This window comes from Pseudophryne corroboree, chromosome 6 (assembly GCF_028390025.1).
Source record: "Pseudophryne corroboree isolate aPseCor3 chromosome 6, aPseCor3.hap2, whole genome shotgun sequence".
Taxonomy (NCBI): domain Eukaryota; kingdom Metazoa; phylum Chordata; class Amphibia; order Anura; family Myobatrachidae; genus Pseudophryne; species Pseudophryne corroboree.
The window spans coordinates 176,832,291-176,851,762 of NC_086449.1; the positions used below are offsets into that span (position 1 = coordinate 176,832,291).

Genomic DNA, 19,472 nt, shown 5'->3' on the forward strand with positions numbered 1-19,472 from the left:
TGGCTCACAGAGCTAGCAGGGGCAGAGAGGCTGCGGCTCCCCGATAGGGGATCTCATGTTATGATCACAAGACAATTCGCAGCGGCAACAGTAGGTTTCAGAGAAGATGAGTTGAAGGAAAGAAGTGGGCATAGAGGAGGGTCAGGGAGAGAGGCGGTAAGGGGCCCCCTTCTTCACCTCTGGCCGGACCACTTACCCCTTTTTCATTGCTGTTGGGACTGCCCACAGCTGGACTCTGTTTACTACTGTAATAATGAGTCAGTTTGACTCATTACTAAAACTGCTGTTAATGCCACTGACAGTGGACCCAGTCATTGTGGAGGGTATAAAATCAATAATAGTATCATTTTATATTGTTGCAATTATATCTTTGACGTTATTTAATTTGTACAGCATTGTTTAATCAGAACATTGGGTTTTTGGTTACATCAAAAGAAGGTTCTTGGTTGCACCTTTAAATGCTATATAGTTATACTGTATTCAAGTACAGGTCATCTTAATGATGGTCATAAATGTATGTATGCACATTATATACTGTATGTATGTGTATGCTGAAGCAAGGACTGATACAAAGAATAAAACTTGCTCTAGTTGACTCTTTGTAAAGTGCGGCATAATGGGGGGTCATTTTGACCCGTTCGCTTGCTGCAGTTTATCGCAGCACAGCGATCGGGTCGGAATTGTGCATGCACCGGCGACGCAGTGCGCTGGCGTATGCCGGATGGCCAAAGGCCGTCGTTCAGTAGCGATTGCCTCTACCTGATTGACATGCAGAGTCGGTCGGTCGCAGGGTGGGAGGGGGCGCGGTCCAGCCAACGTAGGTGTGGCCGGACCATTGGAGGGGCAGCCCGCAGCGGTTGCATGACATCTCACGCAGCCGCTGCGGCCAGTGGCAGCGACAATCAACTCCCGGCCAGCCGCAGGAGCTGCGCTGGCCTGGAGTTACTCCACAAATACAAAAGCATCGCCGCTGTGCGATGCTTTTGTATTTGTGCAGGGGGGGGGGCTGGACTGACATGCGGGGCGGACTAGCCCTGTGCTGGGCGTCCCCCCGCATGTCAGGGAAGATGATCGTGGCTGTGCTAACTTTAGCACAGCTACGATCAACTCGGAATGACCCCCAATATTCTAGTGCTAGACATCCAAAGGTATATATATATATATATATATATATATATATATATACAGTGTATGCAGCTCCCAGTCTCTTACATTCATTTTACATTTCGGAAAATAAATGTACCTTGTTGAGGAAAAAAAAATCCATTTTCTCCTGCCAGTTCGTCCCTTTTACTTTTCTGCTCCACAGATTCCGTCCTTCTCAGACTCGCACACAAATTAAAAGTGTTAAAAAAAAAAAAAGCCAATAACTTAACTAGAAAAACACAGACGCATACACAAGACTGTTCCTTCAATTTTGTGAGGGCAATGCATAAGCACCGGGCTCATAAAGATAAGGGGAGAAATTGGAAAAGCCAAACCCAATTGGAAAAGAGAGGGGGGGAAAATCTAATTATTGCATAAAAGAGCTTCTGAAGTTAATTTAATGCTAATAAAACCAACCTCATTTGAAGCAGCAGTTGAAAAGGGTGGGGGAGGAGGTTGAGGAAGGTTAGAAGTTGTCTGCTGAGAGGCTCGGTGCTGTAAGGTGGCATATTCATTTATTTATAGTGTGATGAGTTCCGTCTGTTTGAAAAAGCATTAGGTGGCAACTACATCAGGGGAAATAGAAAAATGAACCTGTGAAATACCAGGTTACAATCCTCTTGGAGCAGAAAGACACATGCCGTCTGTATACTCGGAGGGATAAATGAACATGATATAATCTGTTTAATAAGAGAAGGAAAGCATATTTATTGGTATAACATTGTGAAGCCCAAATTATAATTTTTATTTAAATAACCAAATGTAGCCAGTGACCAGCTGTGTGACATTACCACTCATGTTATTAAACATGTCTAAGCAACCTGTTTCCTGATCATACAGTATGTAGGAACAGTCAGTAGCAGGTCACCACTGCACCCTTGGAAGCTCACTGATGCGTGTGGAGAGCGAAGTCTAGCCCATCTGGTCTGATGCCACAAAAGAGCTACTGTAGCACAAATTGCTGAAAAAGTGAATACACGCTATGATAGAAAAATATCAGAATACATATTGAAGCTTGCTGTATAGCTGCAGGCCTGTCAGTGCCCATGCTAACCCCTGTCCACCTCCAAAAATGCCTACAATGGGCACGTGAGTGTCAGAGCTGAACCATGGAGCAAAGGAAGAAGGTGGCCTGGACTGACGAATCATGTTTTCTTTTATATCATGTAGACAGCCTGATGCATCATTTATCTGGGGAATAGAATGCAGCAGGATGCACTTTTGGAAGAAGGCAAGCCGGCAAAGGCAGTGTGATGCTGGGAAACCATGTGTACTGGCATTTATGTGGACATTACTTTTACACATAGTAGCTACCTACTGTAAATATTGCAGACCAAGTAGACTGCTTCATGACAATGGTATTCCCTGATGACAGTGACCGTTGTCAGTAGGATAATGCACCCTGCCACACTCAGGATTGGACTGGCTCACTGGGGCACAGGGGAAAGCCCCGGTGGGCCCCACTGCCTGGGGACCCACCTATTCCTCTAGGGATCAGGTTCCAGACTGTGCACTTGAACTATACATTATACATATGTTAATTTATACTGCACAGGACTTTGGTGTACTCTCTACAGTGTATTGCTGTAATTAATTTGGTGCATTATCACTAGCGGTATTTACTATATATATATATTTATCAAGGGACCCAAACCATTCACTCTCTATTGGTTAGCCAAACCACCTCTGGAGGCTGGATACACCCCTACACATGGGCCTGGTTGGCCCTTCATGCCCCAGTCTGACACTGGCCACACTGCAAAAATTGTTCAGGATTGATTTGAGGAACATATCAAAGAGTTCAAGGTGTTGACTTGGCCTCCGAATTCCCAGATCTCAGTCTGACTGAGCATATGTGGTATGTGCTGGCAAAACAAGTCTGAGCCATGGAGACCCCACCTCACAACTTCAAGGACTTAAAGTATCTGCTGCTTGGTGCCAGATACCACAGGACACCTTTAAAGGTCCTGCCGTGGAGTCCCAGTACTAAACAATCAACATGATCAGCGAAAGGTGATTAGTGGCTCATATATATATATATATATATATATATATATAGAGACTTTCGGCACTCCAGTGTATGCTCTGGTGCCATCCTCAGTATTAATCCACCAAATTTATCCTTAAATTGCTTTCATGAACAAGGGATTTGACTGCAGTCTCGGAATGCCGCCTGTTTCCTTCTTTAAGGAGACTTTGGTAATATATATATATATATATATATATATATACATACTGTATACACACACACACACACACACACACACACACACACACACACACACACACACACACACACACACACACACACCCCAGTATTCTAGTCTTCAAGTCTTAATCATTTGAGACGTAAGGGTTGCTGCTCCATACAGTTTAACTTAACAAAATCACAAGGTTCTAAAGTGTCATACCTAATATTTGGGACTTTATTACTTGATAGCATACCTGTCCAAGCTACTAATAAAACATTGTGAGAAAAGACTACACCCATATGCCCAAATCACTCAGGCATGCCCATTATCATGGAGCCACTCCCATTTCTGGAACACTGGAAATTAAGGCTCTCCCTTCAGTATCATAACTGGTGTGGGGAAATGGTAGTGTGTGAATAGGAGGGTAACAATAACATAGGGATTCATGATTAGGATGCTTGCTACAGTTCCAATTCACTGTTAAATCAGTCATAGCAATATTGCTGCCTATCAGCATCTTATAGTGTAGTGTCCCTAAAATCTAGTTTCATCAGGGATAAATTATAGCCTAATGTATCTCCTCCGGGTGGAAATAATTCCCCCACCTTCATATTACACCCTTGCGTTGATCCTTCCTTTCATCACCACGTCGAGCAGGGATGCAAGGTGAGCCAGTCTGCTCTGCATTTTCAGTTCTATCCTATCCATTATTGTAATACTGTTTAATCTGGCCATTGACACTAATATTTAAAAAAAAACAGAGAAAGATAAAGAGGTCTTCTGATCCGGCAGCTGTGATAGGTATGACATTGTCGGCTCTCAGAGACTATGGCGTTAATGTCTGGTCCTGTCTGCTAGTTGACCCCTTATTTTATACACATCCCATTCATTTCTAAAAGTCTTTACTCTTTATCTCTATGCGACAGAATGATTCTTGGAACATTAGCTTTATGCCTGCAGAATATTAAGCTAATATTAAGTTGTCACAAATCAAAAATTATAGGGAAGCTACAAACCTTTTAAATAAGAAAGGGAGAGGAGTGACTAATCCATTCCTTGCCATGTATAAAAGCTGTTTCATCTTTCAGCACCGCAAGGGTCAATATCTTGTCATTTAAAATTTAGATTGGAGCAAGTGATCATCAGAAACTTTCTAACCAGTAAAAATACTGTACACTCAGTAGCAACTTGCCACCTTGTATTATATCCCACATTGTGCGCTGTAACACATTAGCTCTGTTACAATACCCGACCTTCATTTAATTTCAGACAGGTTTTCTGTCTAGCCCAAGTACAGACGTGAATTTTAACTGAAGCTTGATTGTTTTCCGTGAACTCACAGCCTTTCCGGCAAAGTGCTAATTATTTTACACAGGTATCCAATAAAGAGAAGTTAAGAAGATTATATTACCTTCTACAGCTATAATATTCATCTGTTCGTGTTACAAAACAGTGGTAGATGGCCAGTGCTCCTCACCTCGTCTATGTCAGCTGGTCAGCAGTCCACGGCAAGCTTAACATCACACACAGTGTCGGACTGAGGCATGAAGGGCCCACCGAGGGAATCCTATGGTAGGGGTCCATGTTTAGGGGTGTAGCCAGCCTCAAAGGGGTGTGGCCAGCCACCAGATTGGTTTGCCTAACCATTGGAGAGTGCATGGTCTGGGCCCCTTGATAAATATATACAGTAACTACTGCTAGTGCATGCATGATAATGTATCAGATTAATAATAGGAATGCACTGTAGTAAATACACCATAGACCTGTGCACTATAAGGTAGTATATGTATAATGTATAATTCAAGTGTACAGTCTGGAACCTGGGGAGGAGGTGGGGCCCAGGGAGTATGGCCCACCGGGGCTTTCCCCGGTGCCCCTGTGGGCCAGTCCAACCCTGATCACACAAAAACTACTGGAGGAATTTGGATTGTGTTTTCACTGTTGTATAACTTAATGACCTTGAAAGAAACTGATGTATATACAGTATGATCTCGATGTGACATCAGGGAGAGGATTAATAAATAAAAAGTTTATATTTTATAGGTATCAACAGCACTAATGACGTTGAGTCATGTGCCTTCATTCAGATGTGGTTGGAGGAGCTATTGCTGGTGCTCACATAGAAACTGCAGCGATAGCAACTAATTTGGTAATGCAGCTGGAGGCATCACGCCTGCAGCATTACTGATCTGAATTGTGTCCTAGGGTGCAGTATCGGATCATCTCCAACACCATCATCCACTATGTGACCCAAAGACCCCACAGGAGCTTCCAAGAAGCCAGGAAATCACCGTGCTCTGAAGGGGATCCTGGCCTCATCCCTCCCCTGCAATGGCGGGGACATGCCTCTGTTTGGAGAAATGGAGGAAATCGCCGGCCACTACCTGCCTCAAACAGCATCAGACTGTCAATCACTGACAGTCTGATGCCAATCTGCATTTGTCATCGCAGGACCCATATGTGCATGCGCAGAATGGGCCCTGAACATGCTCAAACTACCGATAATCGGTACATTGTGACAGATCCAGCACCACCAACTACATTTGAATGAGGGCCATGGTGACTACATATCCTTCCAATGTTCCAACTCAGTGAATTGGCACAGAGAGAGTGGCCCGTTTCGTGAGGAGGGCACTCCCCTCCACTCACATCCACTCACCCATTCACTGCCACACACACCAGTGATAAGTCTGTAGCTTTCTATATAGCTCTCCTCTTCTGAAGGATGCATTTTCACATTTTCTTTTCCTGTTAAGAAAAGAAGACAACATCCAAAAAACACATAAAACTAACAAACAGATCTCTCTTCTGCACAGTTAGCTTCTATTTACAAATATGTCTCCTATAGGGAGCGACTGAATATAGGGAAAGAATGAATATTGTGTGCACCACTCCATGACATGGCAACCATTGTGTCATGCAAAGTATGACTACTGTGCGTAATAATATCTCCGCAGCCAGCTCATGTGACTGTCAGCAAGAGGGCTGCAATGTGAATCTAAAATGCTGCTTGGTGCATTCAGGATACAGTGTTAAGGGGGCACAAAGGTATTTAACTCAATCACACAATAAATTGTTACATATTGAAAGAGTAGGAAACACGGTAGCAATAAAGTAACAAGACAGCAAATATGTATGTACAGCATGTGTAAATGGCAGTAATAAGGGAACCTTTCACTGTCGTCTTCTTTTGTTGGTATTTTTTTGTGTGATAAAGAATGAAAGGGCACATTTTTCTCGTTTCTTTGTAATGGTATCTGTAAATATGTTCCGCAGAACGGCAACAGCGCTAATGCACATTTCTAATTGATGTAGACTATCTACAGTACTGCTGCAGTTTTGCATAAATGTAAATATTTCTCTGTGTTCAAAAAAGCACTGCCAAGCTGACCGGCTGCTATACAGCAGAAAGGAGGGTGGCTGAATGTGGCATGAATGGGTTAAACTGAAATGTCCAATTAATATCCATTTATGTATTGCATTACACTAGTATACTTTTACAGCTTTTTTTTAATCAAATGTGAGTTAGATTAGGAACAGATAAATAGTGGGTGTGGTTCATTAGGTCGACATGAGTTAGGTCGACATACATTGGGTTGACCACGTTTGGTCGACATGCATTAGGTCAACATGGTCACTAGGTCGACATGGTCATTAGGTAGACATGTGCTAGGTCGACGTGGAAAAAGGGTCGACATGAGTTTTTTACTTTTTTTGGTGTCGTTTTCTTCATAAAAGTGATGGAGAACCCCAATTAGTGCACCGTGACCCCTCGCATAACTCACCATGCATCGGGCAGGTTACCATTCCCAATTGTATCGTTAAGTATGAAAAAGGTCAAAAAAAAAATTAAAATTGTGAAAAACGCATGTCGACATTTTTCCATGTCGACCTAGTACATGTCGACCTAATGACCATGTTCACCTAATGACCACCATCCATAAATAGTAGCTGCCAACCCTGCTGGTAATATGCAAACTACAGTATTCATGTAGTGTTACATGAAAATTCAATTAGCACCTTTTTACCCCACAATTAGTTGAGATGTGTGGGTTCGGATTCACTCAGTTCTTAATTCCAGAATTAGCGCAAGTTTGGATTTATCCGGATTTTTCTTTTTGGCTATCCAAACCACGTGACATCCGAGAGCCAATAAGACGCAGATTTGAGATCCGGATAAATCTGATATCCAGGTAAATCCGAACCCTCACATCTCTAACAATTATTAGTTTTCTAAATGCGCATGTGCAACAAAAACTTATTGTGCTCCTCTAGTGATGCCGACTGAGTCGAATTTTGTGCTAAAAGGCCATGACAGTGGCATGTAAGGGTGACCAATGTACAAAATGCGCCCCTTGCTGTTGACCAATTAGATGTATATACGCCTGCTTGGAGGAAGATTACGTGCAAGGGTACAAGACCGCTGCTGCAAAATGTAACTGATTATAAAGATGATCGGTAGATGCTATTGCAGTGTGTGATTACTAGAGTAATATAGTGCAAGATTAACTGAATCCTTTTCAGCATTACAGAGGCTGCATTGTACGCTTTACATTTTTGAAGCATGTACTACAGGCATTATGATGTTTTCATATTAATATGCCTGGAAGGTTTAGCCACAGACGAGAATGTAAAAACTGGTGTCTCCCTTAGCTATTTTAATTATAATGATTTGGCCCAGCATTGTAATCAGAAGCTTGACCACTACAAGGGCCTGTGCAGTGAGGCCTGCATCGGCAATATAGCTCTTGGGAAGTAGAGCTGTCAGTTATGGTTCCGCTTCATGAAATCTCTTCCTTCAAGAGTGTCAGGTCCACAGATTGCACTGTCCAAATAATGGGTTTTCTTTCACCCCTGAGTAACAAGAACACAGAACAAATGTTCTAAATTAATATTTACAACTCTTTGGAAATAACAGTAATCGGAGTTAGGAATGTTAATGTGATTGGCTGAATGATGGAGCAGGACAATAAAATTGCACTATCATAGAGATCATTTACAGTATCTCACACGTTTCCACTGGTTCTCTTAGTGACTGTGCTGGGAAAATTAGTGGAACATACTGTGCTGTATTTTCCTTGTCCATTGAAAACATCTCACTTTAAAAATGTTGCCTCAGTGCATGATATTGAAACAAGGCCTTTGAGTTCTAAGAATTGCAAACCTTGATGACAGATATAGAAACTGATCATCATATTGTCATTCCCACAAAATGGACTTTAAGGGGCAGAATTAGAGATGGATAGGTGGATCGACTTCACGTCTTTGGACGCAGTTGCTGTGCGAAAATCTACAAATGCCACAGAATGTGTCTTGAATTAATAGATGCCTCCTGCTGGCTTCTGTGATCCGTTGCTGTTTGCGGAGACATATAGCATCAGATCATCTGTGAGAAAATCGGACATCTGTCTAAGGGGTATATGCAATTGCGGTCGAATTCCCGAAATTGTCGAATTTCGGGTCATTTTCGACCAAAAAAAAAAAATCGCCTATGCAATTCAGTGCTTTCCGACCAAAAAACGGACTTTCAAAATTCGACTTTTTGAAATTCGAATTTTTGCAAATTCGACTTTTCTGCAATGATACAAGTGCTGCAATTCGACCAAAGCATATTCAATTCAAGTTTGGAAATTCGACAGCAGTGCTTTTAGACAGCAAATTCGTCATTTTCAATCCGCCACACTTTGGAGGGTGAAAACAAATAAAAAAAATTTAAACATGTTTTTTTTTTTGGGAATAGCAGATCTATTTATATTAGAAGGGATTAGGTACTTTTTTTTTTTTTTTTGGAGGCACAAATATTATTTATATATTTTTTAAAATATTATTTTTTATTTTATTTTATTTTTATGCTGGAACGGTGAAATCATAAAAAAAAATGGCGTGGGGTCCCCCCTCCAAAGCATAACCAGCCTCGGGCTCTTCGAGCTGGTCCTGGTTCTAAAAATGCGGGGGAAAAATTGACAGGGGATCCCCCGTATTTTTAAAACCAGCACCGGGCTCTGCGCCTGGTGCTGGTGCCAAAAATACGGGGGACAAAAAGCGTAGGGGTCCCCCGTATTTTTAACACCAGCATCGGGCTCCACTAGCTGGACAGATAATGCCACAGCCGGGGGTCACTTTTATGCCGTGCCCTGCGGCCGTGGCATTAAATATCCAACTAGTCACCCCTGGCCGGGGTACCCTGGGGGAGTGGGGACCCCTTCAATCAAGGGGTCCCCCCCCCAGCCACCCAAGGGCCAGGGGTGAAGCCCGAGGCTGTCCCCCCCCATCCAATGGGCTGCGGATGGGGGGGCTGATAGCCTTTTGTGATCATGAAAAGAATATTGTTTTTTCCAGCAGTACTACAAGTCCCAGCAAGCCTCCTCCGCAAGCTGGTACTTGGAGAACCACAAGTACCAGCATGCGGGAGAAAAACGGGCCCGCTGGTACCTGTAGTACTACTGGAAAAAAAAATACCCAAATAAAAACAGGACACACACACCGTGAAAGTAAAACTTTATTTCATACGTCGACACACACATACTTACCTATGTTCACACGCCGACATCGGTCCTCTTCTCCATGTAGAATCCAGGGGTACCTGAAAATAAAAGATCAATATACTCACCTCAACCAGGCTCCAGAGATAAATCCACGTACTTGGAGAAAAAAAACAAACCGAACACCCGCTCCATGCCGGACTGAAAGGGGTCCCATGCTGACACATGGGACCCCTATCCCCGAATGCAGAGAGACCTGTCAGTGACAGCTGTCACAGAAAGGTCTCTATAGCCAATCAGGAAGCGCAACTTCGTTGCGCTCATCTGATTGGCTCTGTGCGTCTGAGCAGACAGCGCATCGCACAGCCCAGTCCATTATATTCAATGGTGGGAACTTAGCGGCTAGCGGTGAGGTCACCCGCCGGTCAGCGGCTGACCGGCGGGTGACCCCCCCGCTAGCCGCTAAGTTCCCACCATTGAAAGTAATGGAGCGGCTTTGCGATGCGCTGTCACATCACAGACAGCGCACAGCCAATCAGATGAGCGCCACGGAAGTAGCGCTTCCTGATTGGCTGAAGGGACTTCAGTGACAGGAGTCACGTGATGTCCCGGCATTCGGGAGAAAGGGGTCTGATGTGAAAGCATTGGACCCCTTTCTAGTCCGGTATGGATCGTTGTTCGTTTTTTTGTTTTGCCAAGTACGTGGATTATCTCTGGACCTGGATGTACCTCTGGACGCTGGAAGGTGAGTATAATTTTTTCACAGGTACCTCGGATCGTCGGAGACCGTGGCAGTCGGCGTGTCAACATAGGTAAGTATGTGTGTGTCGGCGTATGAAATAAAGTTTTACTTTCACGGTGTGTGTGTCCTGTTTTTATTTGGGTATTTTTTTCCCAGTAGTACTACAGGTACCAGCGGGCCCGTTTTTCTCCCGCATGCTGGTACTTGTGGTTCTCCAAGTACCAGCTTGCGGGGGAGGCTTGCTGGGACTTGTAGTACTAATGGAAAAAACAATATCTTTTTATTATCACAAAAGGCTATCAGCCCCCCCATCCGCAGCCCATTGGATGGGGGGGGGACAGCCTCGGGCTTCACCCCTGGCCCTTGGGTGGCTGGGGGGGGGGGACCCCTTGATTGTAGGGGTCCCCACTCCCCCAGGGTACCCCGGACAGGGGTGACTAGTTGGGTAGTTAATGCCACGGCCGCAGGGCACGGCATAAAAGTGACCCCCGGCTGTGGCATTATCTGTCCAGCTAGTGGAGCCCGATGCTGGTGTTAAAAATACGGGGGACCCCTACTCTTTTTGTCCCCCGTATTTTTGGCACCAGCACCAGGCGCAGAGCCCGGTGCTGGTTTTAAAAATACGGGGGATCCCTGCCCAATTTTTCCCCTGCATTTTTAGAACCAGGACCAGCTCGAAGAGCCCGAGGCTGGTTATGCTTTGGAGGGGGGACCCCACGCCATTTTTTTTTCCGGGTTTTTCCCGTTTTTTACCGTTTTTTAAAATCGCGGCAAAATCCGCCAAATCGGCCGATTTTCGCCCGCGATTCTGGCGAATCCGTTTTTCATTGAATATGGTGAATTCCGGCAGGCACCTGCCGGAATTCACCTGGCGAATTGAGTCGGAAAAAAAAACGGCGAAAAATTGCCGCGATTCGCCGTGAATTGCATATACCCCTAAAGCTGGGTACACATCAGACGATGTGCAAATGACGCAATGTCATCAACAATTTCCCTTGAACTCCTGGACAAACGATATAATACATACAGGAATTGCTGGAGCAATGTACTCAAAAATTGGTACACTTATGCCTTACAATCTGGAAACAAACACTGTGGGGGAAAGACACCCCTAGTGGTGAGGCAGCAGCATAGAGTTTTTCAACAGACAGCATAACTCTGTAATGCCTGCAGCAATTTACATCAAACTTGCGACACATATAACTTACACTCTGGGAAAAAACACTGTGGGGATAACACACCACTAGCACCCCTAGGGGTGGGCCAGCAGCACACACAATATCAGGACATGCATGATATGTCAGTGATGACAGGGCTGCATGTGACAGGGGCAGTGACATGATGTGAGGAGGGGAATGCAGGTAGCACAAGCCCACACACTGAGAGTTATATAGTGGAAGCAGCACGGTCCCCCAGCAGCACAGAGTATATCAGGAGATACATAATGTGCCGCGCTATATAAGAAACTGTAAAAAAATCAATAATTTCACAGGGGCACTGACATGATGTGAGGAAGGGAATGGAGGCAGCAGGAAGCCACAGACTGAGAGTTGTATAGTGGAAAGAGCAGGGTCCCTCGGGGGACCAAAAAGGGGTCCGGCCACTACACACAGTGCATCAGGGAAGCAAGATATGCTTATATACTAGATCTCCAATCAACGTAAATTAACTAACAACTATCATTCTAATTTACCATCCTCATCCGTAGCAAAGCACGGGTATTCAGCTAGCTACAATGTTATTTATACTGTGTGTTTAATATTTACATTTATTTTTGTAAACAGACATTCTTAAAATCCCGGGCAACGCCGGGTACTCCAGCTAGTATAGTAATAGAAATATTCAATAAGTGCACAGAGAACAGCCTATGGTGGTCATTCCGAGGTGATCCCTAGCTGCATTTGTTCGCAGTGCAGCGATCAGGCTAAAAAATGGCTGTTCTGAGCATGCGTATGCAGCGCAATGCGCATGCGCGTCGTACGAGCACAACAAATTATGTCGTTTTGCACAGGGTCTAGCGAAGCGATTCAGTCGCACTGGTGGCCACAGTGTGATTGACATGAAGTGGTCGTTTCTGGGTGTCAACTGACCGTTTTCAGGGAGTGTTCGGAATAACGCAGGCGTGCCAGGAAAAACACAGGCGTGGCTGTGCGAACGCTGGGTGGGTTTGTGATGTCAAAACAGGAACTGAACAGTCTAAAGTGATCGCAAGCGCTGAGTAGGTTTTGAGCTACTCTGACACTGCACAAAAAAACTTTGTAGCCGCTCTGCGATCCATTCGTTCACACTTCTGCTAAGCTAAAATACACTCCCAGTGGGAGGCGGCATAGCGTTTGCATGGCTGCTAAAAACTGCTAGCGAGCGATCAACTCGGAATGACCACCTATATACTGTACATGTAATATTAAGAAAAAATAGAAATAGGGGTCAATAATTAACCCAGTGTGTGCATCACATTAAGCATTACTCCTGAAATGATCAATAAAAGTAGTAAGAGAAAGGAGAGGTAATGTCAAGTGATGTGTAAAATAAGTGACTTACTGTATATTGAAGAAAACGTGTAAAACAAAATGTGCAGGTGATAACAAAAAAACCCATATGGGGTTATCAAATTACCATGGGCAGTTGCTTCGCTGGGGGCTGTCCAGTTAGCAGGTGAAACCAAATCCCTGAAAGAAGCCCCGTTTTCCTGCGAAAAGGGGGCTGCAGCTGGCAAAAACATAGAGGTTTCACTGAACCTGTGTGGTTATGTGAGATTTTTTTTTTTTTTTACAGGCGATCCAAATCAGATAAAAAAAATATTGGCGAAAAATCACTAAAAACATCTGAGTTTTTTTTGGCTTTCGATGTTTTACCGTGGGTAATTGGATACGCCCCATAGAGAGAAAAACAATCAGATTAAAAATGCACCATGAGCCAATGAGTAATAGCACACTAATATTATCTTTAATATATAATAGAATGAGTTCAGGTTAATAGCTTATTTCATTGTAGTACTAAGAGTAAATGAGCCTGTGTACTTATTTGCCTAAATATCTGCTGTCCCCTATGGGGGTTATTCTGAGTTGATCGATGCAGGAAACTTTTTAGCAGTTGGGCAAAACCATGTGCACTGCAGGGGGGGCAGATATAACATGTGCAGAGAGTTAGATTTGGGTGGGTTATTTTGTTTCTGTGCAGGGTAAATACTGGCTGCTTTATTTTTACACTGCAATTTAGATTTCAGTTTGAACACACCCCACCCAAATCTAACTCTCTCTGCACATGTTATATCTGTCCCCCCTGCAGTGCACATGGTTTTGCCCAACTGCTAAAAAATGTCCTGCTGCGATCAACTTGGAATTACCCCCTATGTGTAGTGCAGTGAATAGAGGATGAGAGTAACTGGACAATGGCACAGTGAGGAAGAAATAGCTGCATCTACTTTTAGGGTTCTCTCAGTGGGTATGGGACTCAGGGTCACTTTACGAAGAAAACAACACCAAAAAAACTCATGTCAACCTTTTTCCATGTCAACCTTATTCACGTCGAACTAATGTCCGTGTCGACCTATTTCCTGTGTTGACTTACTGTCAACCAATGGGCGTTGACCTAATGGGTGTCGACCTAGAGTCCGGATACACACCCGGCTTCTAAATACCTGATGCAGACTGCAGTGCAGGGAATAACCAGGGAACACCCAATGAGAGTGCCGGAAAAAGAATACGTACCCTATAGTAAGGGCTGTGATACCAAAACTGATGCCAAATCAGGGGGGATTTAGGTGCAGTGGGGATCCCTTTGCACAAAATGGTATCCCCCAGAAGGAAGGTCCGATAGGCGTATCGCAGTGGGCTTTTACTATTTCTAGATTACTGGACAGTACTATTTCTTAACTGTATTTTTAATACAACTTTAATTCATTTTATCGCCCCACATCCCTAATTTATCATTAAGTGAAGTTGCTTTGATCTATACTGTTGATAGCTCATTGTTTCTTAAATATATGACTCTTCCTTTCAGGTTGAATGGCTTAAAAATGAAGAACCAATTGACGCCCAGCAAGATGAAAATATTGACACAAGAGCAGATCATAATCTTATCATACGGCACGCCCGTCTGTCTGATTCCGGAAACTACACATGTATGGCGTCTAATATTGTCGCTAAAAGGCGGAGCACATCAGCCACAGTGATTGTATATGGTGAGTGTTTCAGTTACATTGCCTTATTATTAGCAATGTTTTAAGATGTAAATGAATAAGTTATTATGCTGTTATGCATTTTATGTGGAGTATGATTTGATAGAGATGAATAGATATTAGAATAGAACATCAATGATAAACATTGGTCATTTTCTTTGAAATGTGACTGGTAAATTTATGTAAACACATAGAAGTAACTAAATAGGGCCAATCTGAACACACACTTGTACAGATTTGTGATCATGCATTTAGCCTCAATACGACATGCAGTGTGAGATGCCTGGCGTGAGTGAGCTGCTGGGTCCCGTGCAACTCAACAGAAGACAGTGCTGATTAATTTGATATATGACACTTGTATTTTGTGTGTGACTGAGTCTGTGGGGGTCATTCCGAGTTGCCGATTTTCGCAACGGAGCGATTAAGGCAAAAATGCGCATGCGCATGGTACGTAGTGCGCATGTGCTAAGTATTTTAGCACAAAACTTAGTAGATTTACTCACGTCCGAACAAAGAATTTCCATCGTTGAAGTGATCGGAGTGTGATTGACAGGAAGTGGGTGTTTGTGGGCGGAAACTGCCCGTTTTCTAGGAGTGTGCGGAAAAACGCAGGCGTGCCAGTATAAAACGCGGGAGTGTCTGGAGAAACGGGGGAGTGGCTGGCCGAACGCAGGGCGTGTTTGTGACGTCAAACCAGGAACGAAACGGCCTGAGCTGATCGCAATCTGTGAGTAGGTCTAGAGCTACTCAGAAACTGCTAAGAATTTTCTATTCACAATTCTGCTAATCTTTCGTTCGCTATTCTGCTAAGCTAAGATACACTTCCAGAGGGCGGCAGCCTAGCGTGTGCAATGCTGCTAAAAGCTGCTAGCGAGCGAACAACTCGGAATGACCCCCTGTATACGGAGCAGAACAGAACTTGTTTTGGAAAAAAATGTTGCTGCTGCTACATTGTAGCACTTTGTATACAGATTCAGAGACTTGAGGGTCTATTTACTAAGCCCTGGAGAGAGATAAAGTGGATGGAGATAAAATACCAGCCAATCAGCTCCATGTCACAGGCTGTGTATAATGACAGGAGCTGGTTGGTTGGTACTTTATCTCCATCCACTTTATCTCTCTCCAGGGCATAGTAAATAGACCCCTAAGTTGCACATAGATATACAAGTGTCATATATAAAATTATCAGTGTCCTCCTGCATCCACACCACATTTTGGCCACAAAAAAAAAGATGCCTGATGCTAGAAGATTCTCACGTGACCTGGCGTACCAAGAGGGGCTGTTTGGCGTGACTGCAGCAAAGATGTATGAGGACATATCTGTAGCTTGCGCCAGCACTGAGTGTACTCAAGTACAGGTGAGTCATATGTATTTTGATTGCATCCACACTTAGAACTGAAGAGGTTTAGCTGGTCTATATTACATAGACAAAGCTCAGTGGGGGCATACTGACAGAACTACGGCCAGACCCAGGAATTTATTACCTACGCGCTCTCCAAAAATAAAACAAAAAAGTGGGATTGCAGACTGAGGTAGTAAAGGTTATTGCAACCATGCAAAAGGTGTGCAGACTGCCCTCTGCCACCTCAGATGGCTCCCCCGCCCCATTTTTAGATGTTCCATATGGCCTACCCTTTACTTTCCCTCATCCTGTACAACCAATCCCTCACCCTGTACAGCCAATCAAGCTGATATCTTTAACTCCCATCCACTTGTTCAACTTCCTTGGGAAATGTGCTATTTGAATTGTTTGACCACCTCCCCCCCCCCCCCCCCCCCCCCCCCTTCTCCCCATAGGAAGATCTCTGCATCATGCTAGTGCTTAAACAGCCATCCGACATGTGCAGAGCTGTAAGAGCAGCCATGTGTCAGCTTCTCTGTCACGCACTTTAACAGTAACATAATATACAGGGCAGGGTTTCAGGTACGTCTAAGGGCCATTCTGGGGAACATTGATGGACAGGAATTGGCATTCGAGGGTAAAACTAGTAGGCAGAGGAGCATGTACAGTAAGTTATAGGTTGGTGGGCAGAGAGGCATATGAGTAACAGGTTGGTGCGCAGGTGTGGCATGTGAATGAAGATCAGGTGTGCAGAGAGGCATGTGAGTGGCAGACAGTCTAGTGGCTAAGAAGTATGTCAGCAGAAAGCTGTGGGAGTAAAGGCTGTGGGCAGCAGGGGGCATGTTAGAGAAATGGCTGTGAGCAGGTGGCATATACAGACAGTATGCTGAATCTTTGCCTAGAGCTCTGAGAAACCAGCCCTGGTAACAACATATTCTCAGACTAACACTGTATATTTTAGAGCACAGGGGCCCTCCTACTGTATATGAAGTGTCCTGGCACCTTAAAGCCTTAATCCAGCTCTGGATGTCTGTAAGCATACCTGTTTACATTAGGATTATAGTGATGATGGTTAGTCATAGCTAACCAAAGATACATATAGGGATACAAGTGTGGTTGCATTGCAAGATCCGTACAACCTTGCATACATAATTACATAATTTCCATCCATGCAATTTGGGAGCAGTAAACACTGAATTTCTGTCTAACTCGGTATCAGGAACAAAATTTGCATCAATATATTAAGGGGTCTATTTACTAAGCCTTGGATGGAGATAAAGTGGACGGAGATAAAGTACCAGCCAATCAGCTCCAGGCTCCCATGTTACAGGCTGGGTTTGAAAAATGAAAGGAGCTGATTGGCTGGTACTTTATCTCCGTCCACGCAATTTCCATCCAAGGCTTAGTAAATAGACCCCTAAGTTCCAATATGCTTATGTACAATAAAGCATCCGATTTCATGGCACCTCTATACTAGAAATTAAACACTTATCAAAAGAACCATACTACTGATCTATTGTTTCACAGGACCTTATAGAAAAGTCACCCTGTGCAAGCCACACCCACAAACATGTCATGTCAGGGGTCAGAGGGCACCTGGACCAGTGAGAAGTTGAGTGCCTAGACCGCTGTAAGGATGCTTCAGGAAGGCTGCAGGGTGCCAAATACAGTTGTATCATTGCCTGTAACTAAGAGCAGTGGCGTCTAGATTTGAATGCTCCTAAAATGATGCTCATATTAGCGATCTAGCATAAAATACATAGCAGCAAATATAGTCTATATCTTACTTGTGGAGGAAAGACCGCTAAGGCCAGAAATCCATTCTTAGCATTGGTACAAGCGTGATTCTAGTCATGACAGGAAGTCGTTCTGTAGCTCAAATCTTTCATGTTCTTAAAGAGTTCATTTTCATTTACATCATCAAGCAATGAGGCTGACTTCTTGCCCTAGAAAATTCGTGAAGCCATTTAAGGCCAGTATTGTCGGGTATAGCCATCTATTAGATCAGGCATGTCCAAACTGCGGCCCTCCAGCTGTCGATAAACTACACATCCCAGCATGCCCTGACACAGCTTTAGCATTCTCTGACAGCAAAACTGTGTCAGGGCATGCAGGGATATGTAGTTTCACAACAGCTGGAGGGCCGCAGTTTGGACATTCCTGTATTAGATCATAACTTCCAATCCAGTAGAGTGTTGATTGGGCGAGTAGCGATGGAGGACCAATGTGAGCAGTAGGGATATGTGTAGGGTTATCACTAATATAGAAACGGGTTTTCAGATTTGTATGGCCATGTGCTTATTATACTTCCCCTTTAAACCAGGCACTGCTGTTAATGAACCGCTGTGACTTGCAGGTAGGGAATTAGCCACGGAACAAGAAGTAAGATACTGTTATTCTATTAATTACTACAATTACCAGAATGTTATGCATGATGCTCACTTGTAATAGAAACCAGCATGCGGTAGGAGAGATCCAAAAATACACGAACCACAATTCCATATGATCAATATTATTTACACTGTATCCCACTGTGCGAAGCCTTGAGGGACTGCAGCATTCACGTACACTACCCTCTCACCTTTCTGCAGCTACAGCCAAGCTGTGTCTGCATCACACTAGTGTGTGTCATCAGCGTGCACAGCAGACTTGGTGTGCCTGCGTCACACTGTGTACCAGCTGCATGCAGAGCAGTCCTGGGGTGTCTGCATCAGGTGTGCGTCATTCGTCCCAATGACATCTCTGATCATTTTATATTTAAATGGAAACTGTCAATCATCTCCACACTAGGCATATTTTGCTTCAGAAACATTTCAATCTTTCCTTTCACATTTAAAACAGAAAGGTAATTGGTGAGAATATGTAAAAGTGTGCACATTTCCTTAAGCAACTTACTTGTTATATACTGTGCGTTTAATTTTTTTTTTTTTTTTTACAAAAATTATTATCCATTTTTGGCTACATGTTTCAGCGATACCCTGGGCTACATATACAGTATCACAAAAGTTACACAAGAACTGAGTTAATTATTCTGTCAAACTAAAAGTTACACTATACATGGTATTATCAGTTATTCTCTTACATCTGTTTTGCCTAGAAAAATATACTGTAGCTACTTAAGAGGCAGCTCCATTAACATGATAATATCCCACTGTGGAATACTCAGAAATGCTATCAGGGTGATTTAATAACACTACCAATACAGAGTATCCCACAACAATTGATTAGTAATGTCTGACTTGTTGTTACGAGTTACTGTACATTTGTTAGTAAGTAAGCGATAGGGAACTAGGGGGAGATGTAGTAAGTAGTGAGAGCAGTGGAGAAGTGAGCCAGTGGGGAAGGTGACCATGGCAACCAATCAGCATTGACGTAACATTTAAAATT

The 19,472-nt window shown here is 43.7% G+C and overlaps 1 protein-coding gene across 2 annotated transcripts in view; it reads left to right on the top strand.

The window, feature by feature from the left end:
• Positions 1 to 19,472, top strand: part of UNC5D (unc-5 netrin receptor D) — an 866,621-nt gene that overhangs the window by 521,215 nt on the left and 325,934 nt on the right. For both annotated transcript variants that reach the window (XM_063932131.1, XM_063932130.1), the window contains exon 5: positions 14,565 to 14,745. In XM_063932131.1, the coding sequence (XP_063788201.1) occupies positions 14,565 to 14,745 (181 nt within the window). The remainder of the gene's footprint in view (positions 1 to 14,564; positions 14,746 to 19,472) is intronic.